The 10,026-nt window shown below is 44.4% G+C and overlaps 1 protein-coding gene across 1 annotated transcript in view; it reads right to left on the bottom strand.

Annotated features, from left to right (window-relative positions):
• Positions 1-298: 298 nt before the first annotated feature.
• LOC5565618 (rho GTPase-activating protein conundrum) overlaps positions 299-10,026 on the bottom strand; it is a 354,294-nt gene continuing 344,566 nt past the window's right edge. The window contains 12 exon segments of the mRNA XM_021844844.1: positions 299-1,238; positions 1,298-1,457; positions 6,288-6,471; positions 6,536-6,713; positions 6,774-6,957; positions 6,959-7,118; positions 7,120-7,349; positions 7,412-7,464; positions 7,466-7,499; positions 7,564-7,617; positions 7,619-7,755; positions 7,758-8,015. Of these exon segments, the coding sequence (XP_021700536.1) occupies positions 1,143-1,238; positions 1,298-1,457; positions 6,288-6,471; positions 6,536-6,713; positions 6,774-6,957; positions 6,959-7,118; positions 7,120-7,349; positions 7,412-7,464; positions 7,466-7,499; positions 7,564-7,617; positions 7,619-7,755; positions 7,758-8,015 (1,728 nt within the window). The 3' untranslated portion in view covers positions 299-1,142.

Here is a 10,026-nt window from a genome sequence, read left to right as displayed (position 1 = left end):
GTAATATATAGTTCTTTTAGGTAAACGGAGGAAATGCCTTCGTCAGTATTGCGGGCGATGGAACCAAGTCCCCTTCTAAGGGAGATTAAGGATGCCATTCACCAGCTCGAGAACAAAAATGCTGCTGGTAAGGATGGTATCGGAGCTGAATTCAGAAAGATGGGCCCAGAGAGGCTGGCCATTTGTCGGCACCGGCTGATAGGACAAATAGTAATAAATAAATGTGATGTACAAATGACACTAATAATGGAATTAATTGAACTTGGATGTGATATTTTCCCCCTAGATTTACACAGAATTTACGAAGAACATCATGGTACATATTTATTTTATCGTATTTTGATCACTTCTATATATACACATTATAAGTTTGATTGCCATCAGAATATATACAATCTTTGACTATAATACCGTAATAAATACAGATTACAATGACTATCATCATCAATTGACGTGAGTTACGTATGCTCCAGTTTCTTCTGTTAGCTTTAGAGAATGTACGCGAAACTGTACGATTCTTCTTTCTCTTAATATATCAGCGTGCCACGCAGACAGCACTTCAAATTCCTGATTATATGGCTGCCGGAAAATTTTCCCAAACTAAATGTATTAATACAGTTGAGGTTAAATTTAGCGGATGATATCCATTAATTCTATTTTTAGTTTCATTTCCATTTCAATCGGGACCGAATGGAAATATCTAAATCTAGCAACACACGCGTACTTTCTCTTCTGTTTGGGTAATAATTATCGTTTAAACGCAATAATTGGGGGTAAGCACTTGAAGAGCAAGATACACCAGAAACACTCACACGTGGTAAAACAAACCATTCGATTGTTTAAATAATTAGCGGAAATTGCTTGTGCCTACGTTTCCAATCTATAACAAGTGAGAAGACATCAAACTGCCACAAAGTGCAGTCTGAACCGCACGCCCACTCAAGTGATATACGGCTTAGCAGTATACTATTAAGGTTTATTGTGATCGTAAATTGATACTGTCTGGGATTCATTATTTCGCCCAGTTTGTCCGGCAGCGTGGTCGGCGAAAAGATGCACCATTTATGATAAGATCCTGATTGCGCGTAATAGTAGTACCTTAGGCTAAAGGGGAAATGTGAATGGGCTGAACCGCCTTCTGGTCAGATAACCAGTCTGTGGATGTGGTTGGTATCGATGACAAAGTCACCGTTGCTTGGAGTAGGATTTTTGGCTTTGCGGGTCAACTGTCGTTTGGGCTGAAAGTGGAAAGTACAGCAGATGAATATGATTTCAAACTGATGGATTTTGAATTTACCTGTCCATTTTTGTTGATCATTTTGCTTTGGTCGATGAGCCGGGTTGGCACTCGCCAGAGTTCGTCGGCAATCGTTATGAGGACGCTCGTCAGATGGCAACACTGCGCAGCCATGCGGACCTGGGCTCCGATGTTGTTCTTGTCGGGAGGATGGATGAACCTGTGGAGTCGAGGCAGAAATAGGTACGTATGAATATAGGTTCGATTAAGGATTAAATTTAGGACTGCATGTTTCCTTGTACTTTTACTTTTATTTATTTTTACTCGAAAAAATATAACACTATTCTGTTATAACTATTTATTGCATGTGTAAACATTGATAATATATTGAGTAAAACTAGTTTTGCTTACATGTGTACAATTTTGTCACAATCTGTCAAGTAGTTATCGAGATGCAAGCAAGAAAATGCTTCAACAAAAATTTTTGGACGCGTTCGTGGAAAATTTAGGCCCAGTTACACAAACATGAGGCTAAATAAAGGTGGCTTATGAGGATGTTGTAATTTAGTTTAAATTTTCACCTTTATGGTTTCACATTATGCGTTTTACATGGCGTTTGTCGTGGCACCAGGGACGAAATAGTCCAGGGGCCTTAACGGACCCCCCCCAGGACCTCTGCGAGTTGGGAGTTACCCAGGATGTGGTGGAGTGCACAGTGAGCTCTGATGAACCTTCATAAAACCAACAAAAATCCGAATGCAACTCTTTCAAAGCGTCGGTGCCGCTCAAAGTACCGAAGCACTCCTAGCCCAAACTAACAGGAGTGCCAACCGGCACATCAAGATTGATACCAGTAAGATCCTGATTATGGGTATTCTGGTCGCGGATACAAACGGATAACGCTTGGAACTACGAGTAGGAGTGCTTCGAGAACATTGGGACCAGGGCCAGTACGGCCCCAATTATGTATACTGGCAGCACACGACTTAGGACAAGTAACGATACATGTACTGGATAATATGCTTTGAGGCTGACAGCGGCGACATTCTACTCTCTTAGGAGGGTCGGTGACACTGGCCCGAAACGGCGAGTGGGTTAATAGCGCATGGCCTCCCTGCTTGCATAGATAACCATGGGATCATAAAAGGCGGCTATTCCAGCGGAGTTGGATAGCGGCACTTAGGGGGGACCCCCCCAGATCCCCGCAAAACAAACAACTAGCGGAAATGTGAAGGAGAGGCTTCTGGACCTATCAGTAACCGGCTAAGGTTCCCGCCAAGGAAGGAGGCGACAACATCAACTAAGTGAGAACAGGTGGGGGCAAAAGCCTAGACACTGTGATGACGGCAGGCACTGGCCGCTTCAGTGCAACATGTGAGGTGATCGATGCCAGGGACTAATCGAGGCCATGGATCGCAATAGGGAATTCCTCCCTAAAATGCAGGTAGCTGCTGAGCAACTTGATTGCAAAAGCAATATCAGCAAAGACTTTGAAAACAAGGTCTGACTGAAATTGCGAACAATCTGTCTTAGCTGCAAAGCAGACTACGAGAAAGCCAGAAACATCTTGGCAAGGTAGAGGCAAAAGAGACACAAAGTCGTGTCAGACTGACGTATTTTCCTTCACAGGCAACGTGAATATGTCTGATGATATTATTCGATACGCGGTGCGGAAGAGGGGACCTTCCGAGGATGAATACGTAGCGGAAAAGACGTTATGTTTGCTAAGGGAAAAGTGACCTTTGCGGCCGTCCTTCAGAGCGGAAAAGCTGGTACGAGCCAAGCCCCGCGATCAAGTAGGACATGACAACAAAGGAGAGGCCAACACCAAGCTTAAGCCAAGAAAGCCAAGAAAAAAGAGTCACAGGGTAGCCTAAACCAGGCAGTGCATCCACAGGAACCACGGGCGCAAGGCAACAGCAACCCGTGGATACGAAGTTGGAAATAAGAAAAAACAGAGGAAACCGAAAACGGAGCCCAAGGAGAGCGCTAAACCGAAAACAGCGAAACGTAGGAATTTCGGCGATGCCCTCGTTATCAAAACGAAGGAAGCGAAATACGCCCGAGGTTCTGAAGGCGATGCGAAGCCACGGAGAAGTTATCGCCATTGGGGCGCAGACGGCGCGGAGCATAAGGCGAAGCTAGGATTGGTGAAAAGATCCGATTGGCGACAAGGCTGATGTAAGATCCCTTACTGCTGAAGCGACTCTCCAGGTAATAAATCTGGATGAGGTCACCGGATGCAGCGGAGGTCTCGGCTGCCCTCAAAGAGCAGTGTGACATCGACGTAGCTAGTAAGGTCATTCACCTTTAGATAGGGCCCCAGGTGGCGGCGATCAGGCTTGCCGGTCGCAGAGGTCAACAAAGCGAAGAACATGGGCATACTCAAGGTAGGCTGGTCGGTTTGCCGGCTGAGCATACAACAGCCTTCTGAAGATTGCTTCAAGTGTTTCGGGAAGGGCCATAAGTCGTGGAATTGAATGGGACAGAAGTAAGATGTACAGAAAATGTGGCACCCGAAGGCCATAGGGCCAAGCGATTGTCAGTAAATCGCTAAGTGCCTAATATGTGTCGACAGAGCAGACAACGGACACTTAACGGGCGGACCCAAATGTCCGGACACAAGCGGAGTATCATAGCAGCCAAAACGGAAGTAAGCACAGTTTAATTTGAACCACTGTGATGCAGCCCAGAAGCTGCTTTGGCAGTCCAGTCTCGGAAACCAAGACTGACGTAGTATTGCTATCGGACCCCATACCGCATACCAGCCAACAACGGGAACTGGGTGGCGAATAGGTCTCAACAGCTAGTTGCTATAGGGACGACAGGACGAATCTCAATCCAAGAAGTAGTCTCTATATGAAATGACGGTTTTGCAGTTGTTACGCACGCCCCCAAGGTGGTTCGATTGAGGAATTTTTCCCACATGGGTCGACAGGATGATAGCCGAACTAGCTAACCCGGCAGTCAGTAAGTGATAGCTGGTAACTTGAATGCTTGGGCAGTGGATTGATATATGTATTGTTGGATGCACCAACCAAAGAGGCCAACTATTGTTGGAATCCGTGGCCGCATTGAATGTAGAGTTGGCAAATGTGGGTACAGTGAGTACCTTCCGCAGAAAATGGTGCAGAATCGGTTAACGACGTGACGTTTTTGTAGTGCTAACCTTTTAGGTACCATGAACTGGCGCGTTGATGACGGTTACTCATAGCGATCATCAATCGACTCGCTGTAGTACAATACCAAGCGGGCGGAGGACAGTGCGAGGTTGGAAAACAGCGCGCTTCGACGTCGAAGTATTCACCAAAGTCCTGAGGCACGAAAGGAAACACTCTGGACCTAAACGGTGAACAGATAGTTGCTGTGATATTACGAGCTTGTAATGCTTCCATGCCGAGAACGGCCCCTCCTAGAGAGGCCGGTATGTGCTAATCAATTGCAAATCCTTCTAGCCTTCAGGCTAGACGAAGATTGCAAACGCGCACGCACAGAAGCACAAAGAGAAGACACAGTGGAAGCATTCAGAGAGACAACTTTAGCTCTCAAAATGGAAATCAAGAGTCGAAAACGGGCATGCTTTGATAGTCTATGATGATAGTGTTAATTCGAGTCCGTGGGGTGACGCCTACAGAGTGGAAATAGCTAAGACCAAAGGTGCAATAGCGCCCCAAGAGAAGTCGCCCGAGTTGCTGCGATCGATAATCGATGTACTTTCTAGCATCAACCCACAAGCCCATGGCCCCCCAGCGCCGTATGCGGCAGATGAAGGAGAAGAAGTGGCGAGGGTGACAATCGAAGAGCTGGCGTTAGTCGTAAAATCATTCGCGTCAAACAAGGCACCCCCGATGGTATCCCGAATGTTGCCTTAAAAAGCGGCAGTGAATGTGGATCCGAATATTTTCAGAACCACGATGCAACGCTGCATAGATCAAGGAATCTCCCGGATCTATGGAAGCGACAGAAATTTGGTGCTACTACCCAAAGGCGGGGAAGCCAGCAGGTCCGTCGGCGTATAGTCCTATCTGTCTACTAGATACGACGGGCAAGTTATTTGGACAGGTTTGATACTCCAACAGGCTACGGAACAGTATTACGGAAAGTCCGGACGGCCTGTCCAACAACCAGTTTGAATTCAGGAAGGTAAATCTACTCTGGACGCTATTCCAGTCGGTCGTTCACACAGCTGAGGTGGCAATCGAGCATAAAAGGAGCGGCATCCGTTACTGCGCGGTTGTCACTCTGGATGTGAAGAATGCGTTCAACAGCGCAAGCTGGGAAGCAATAGCACACGCGCTTCACCGCTTCAAGGTACCGGTGCAGTTGTGTAAGCTTCTAGAAAGCTATTTTGATGGTAGGATTCTACTGTATGACACAGAGTAAGAGCAGAAAAGCGTTCGAATTACCACGGGAGTAGCTTAAGTTCAATTCTTGGCTCGATGTTATGGAATGCTGCTTCTTACGACGGGTGTTAAGATTCTTGGCTTCGTCGACGACATCACCCTAGTGGTCTATGGCGAATCGATGGAGGAAGTAGCGTTGACAGCAGCACCGCACCTTATTTCCATAGTTGAGGAATGGATAAGGTTATAATGAAACTAGGACTGGTTCATCACAAGACTGAGGTGGTGGTGGTCATTGAACCGTAAGTCCGAGTAAAGGGCGCTTATCTCGGTAGATAATTTCACCATAGAGTCCAACAGATCTCTAAGGCATCTTGGGATAATGGTCGATGACAAGTTCGGCTCCGTTAGCCACGTTAAATATACCATCTACGGCTATAGCGGCGCTTTCAACTATTTTAACGGCTGCTGCTGATTAGCCCTGCCGAGGCTGGACACCTCTGACATGTGTTAAGTCAGCTAAAAGAAGCAATTTACCGAGGCAACATTTACATTTATTCTGTTACATTTAGATAGACTCTTACAATGAAGTTTACAATCTTTGAAGCAGGGAATTCTTTGAATTCATTCTCAAAAGTTGACCATTACAATGGTTGCATGTGAATCGTTCTTAAGAACGCGTCCATCCTATCCAATGAAGCACTTACCTTGGAGGAAACAGCGACGGCGCAATGATGGTTGCCACGTTCTGCTGAGACATCTTGTTCGAATCCTGCAGATTCACCACCAGCCGGAAGAAGTTCAACAGCTCCCGCAGCGTGTTGCGATTCTCGTGCGGCAACAGTTGACAGAGCACGGCCAACGCTTTGTACTGGTCGTGAGGAGGGTAGAACTGGAAGATCAATGAAATTTAAGTAGGGTTCTTCGACAGATGATCATGGTTTGCAACGGGTACCGTTCGTTTGGTAGAATAAATGCACCAGATCGTTTGCCAACAAGGGTTGAGGTAGTTCTCGCAGCCATCGCTTGAGCAGCGCGCTGAGATCATGTACGCCTGCCTTCTTGATCAGGGGTTCCACTTTCTCCGGTTTGTAGTAGAAGTTGTGTTCGATTTCATTGTAGAGTGTTTCGGTCTGAAAAGAGAATGGCGGATTTGTACGATTCGCGGATGATTTGCAACATGAAATGCGTACCTTCTGTTTATGTCCTGGCACTCGCAGGATGCCTTCCTCCTTAGCACCGCGTAACCTTAGCTCGGATAAGATCGCTTGCAATATCAGAGGCACTAGGGTGGTATCTTCTCCGGTTATCTGTTGGTCGCGTCTCACCAGGGCGTTTAGTGACACTCCAAAGACGTTTCCTTCCTCCTTTCGTTTCGTTGAATGGTTTCCGCTTGTCCAGGGCGACGTGATTCTTGTCGAATAAGGAGGCCAGCTCCAGCCACAGCAGTGGTTGTAAACGTTTGAAGTCACCTTCGGATACTTTATCTATATCGCAGCATGATTCACGGTGATCCTGCTGCAGCTGCCACAGGCTTTTGCGACGACTCATGGGGCGTCGATGTCTGTTTGATCATGCTCTCGAAACTGACGGGTTCGTAGGACGAGCGTAGGGGAGAGTTCTCGACAGAACAAAGCAAACTACTGCGAGGCGGTGAGTTCGGGGGACTCTGCTCCGACGACGAGTTTCCCGAATCTTCATTGCTTTGATTGTCATTGTACAAATTCGTATGGCTACGAGTTCCGGAAATGTGTTGACCACCATGCGTTCTAGAGAAATCAAGCATGTAATTAGTTTGTATTCCCAAAAAGTATAAGTATGAAGGTCTTACCCAATTGTACAGGATGGATCTGAACCTGATCGAATCCTTGGTATGTGTATAGTTTCCTAATCTCTGATAGTTCAATAACTCTATCCTTCTGTAAATATATAACGGGAAGGATACTCCATGACCTTCATTACATCTCAAATCCTTGCCTGTACTCACCATTATGGAAGGGAATATCACAGCGAACATGTGAACCGCGGAAGCAGCTCGGCAGAACCACGTAGCGGTGCACTGGGCGTTCGACGCAGATGCTGCTTGCGAATCGGTGTTGGGCGCACCACGGGCCCATTGCCCCCGTCAAAAACGGACACAAAGCTCGGGATATGATGGTGATGATTATTTATTAGTGGTTTCCATTGTTCCAGCTGTCGTCGCCTGGCAGCGAGTCCAGTGAATCGGGGGTTGCACTTCTGGAACGCGTCCCCGTGCTGGACGAATCTACGTCACGGAAGACATCGCGAATGTCCGGCTTTTTGCTGCCCCGATTACGGCGTCCTTCGCGGACTGTTCTGTTAAGAGCTTCCACGCGGTGTTTGACCGCTTTTGCGTGGGCCACTGAGAGTCCCGCAATCACTGGAACAAGTTCGGAAGTGGAAAGCTCGCGGCCCTGTAGGATAAAGAAATAGGGATTTTTTTATTGGACAAGATAAGCCAAATTATGACTTTCTGAACGGTGATGGAAAAATAGGTAAAACTAACTGAATGGCTAAGTTGAAGACGAGAAAAAGCTAGTACGGTTCAAGATCATGGCCAATCAGCGTGCGATCAAGCCAACCGTATCAAAAGACGCATTTTTTTTGTCGACTAGTTTTATACGACTCATCAACGGTATTACGGAAAATAGAAGGTGTAGATCACTGTTCCCAATCTTTTTTAAGGATGCAAATTGATTTTGAAGCAATATTTATTACCTACTTTCGTTTTCCACTACAAATAATTTAAGGTCTTTGCTACGTTCCTTTGAAAAAGAAATTAAATATTTTAGCCAAGAATCTCCTAAAAATATTTTTCCAAGAATCTAAAGATAAAAATCTTTCAAAAAGGATCTTAACCAAATCGAACAAAAAATCATGCAGAACAAGTACGGTAATCGATTACTTAGGATTTTCAACTCCATGATTCACTTTGGGGTTCGTTCATTTATTTCATAACGCTGAAATTGGCCTTTTTGGACACCCACCCACCCCCTTGTAACGCATTTTGTATGAATATTATTCAATTTTCGTATGGGCCGTAACATCGTTGGGACACCCACCCACCCCCTCTAGCGTTATGAAATATGTGAATGGGCCCTTGGCATTGGTGATGAAATTGTCCGAAACTCGACAGTAAGATGCAATATATAAAGGTCATATTATTGCGATAATGAATTCAGTAGGTTTTCAGAAAAATATACCCTGCCGAAGTGAATCAGAGGTGTCGGGAATAAAAAACGTTATCCTACTTGAGAACACTCTAACAAAAGAAATCCCGCCAGCAATTTTACAAAGATATTCCCAAGAGTTCATTGAAGATTGTTTTCGAAAAGTATTTGAAAAAACATTAATAAGAAATAAGAGATTTGTCAATGTATTCCTTAAGATTTAAACTGAAAAACCAAAAAAAAAAAACTGGCCAGAGTTTTTTTTTAACTACTTACTACATATACGTACTACGTATCTAGATTAAGTGGGATCCTTTGAACAATGGATATTTTATAAGACTTGCAAATGGACTTTTTAGGAGTCAGTCAGTCGTAGGACCATTAAACTTTACAGAACTGGGTAACCACAAATAAAGTTTCAGAATTCGTTTGATGAGATTTTCAGAAAAAAAAATAAACATTATATTTAACTGATTCACCTTTTGGAACCTCTTCTGCTGTTGTCGTATGATGTCTTGAATTTTATGATTTTTCACGATAAAGTGAATTGACATCATCTCATACACTTCTTCTTATTACTGGCGTTACGTTCCCACTAGATCAGAGCCTGTTTTTTCACCTTGCTATATCGCGAGCCGCTTCACATTATTGACCTGAGAATTTTTCTTTAAAAATTGACCATTCTTATTATTTGTATGCAATAGTCTCAAAAAAAAAAAAAAAAATACAATGATTAAAAAACAAAGGAAAAATTTATGTGGGTTTTTTTTTTGCATAAATTTAATTAAAAAATAACCTAGGTACCGCCAACAAATTTTTGCCTTAGTCTAAAACCGTCACCGAATTTCTTAAGTTTTAATGTATGTATTAAAATACAACTCATTTGTGATTTTGTCAAAATCGATCGAACGATGACAAAGGTATAGAATTTTGAAACATCGATATCGACGATGTCAACAAATTCGACCAAAGTTTTGCCAGATCAGATAGCCATCAAGAAACCAAAGATCAGAATTACACATTCAAAAGATCCAAAGATCAGTTAATATTACAAAAATCCTTGAGATACATTCGAGAGAATTTCGCAAGTGGTTTGAATACAACTTCAAATTGTTTCAACTCAGCCGATAACTTATAGATAACCGATGAGTTATTCTTTGTCTGTCCAGAAAGCTTACAAAATCATAACTGGGCAGGGATTAAGCCAGGGCTGCCCAACGTACGGCCCGCGGCCCGCGAACTCATTTTGTGCGGC

Source organism: Aedes aegypti, chromosome 2 (assembly GCF_002204515.2).
Source record: "Aedes aegypti strain LVP_AGWG chromosome 2, AaegL5.0 Primary Assembly, whole genome shotgun sequence".
Lineage (NCBI taxonomy): Eukaryota > Metazoa > Arthropoda > Insecta > Diptera > Culicidae > Aedes > Aedes aegypti.
Note: the sequence above shows the minus strand (reverse complement) of the source record. Positions and strands in the feature narration are given on the sequence as shown.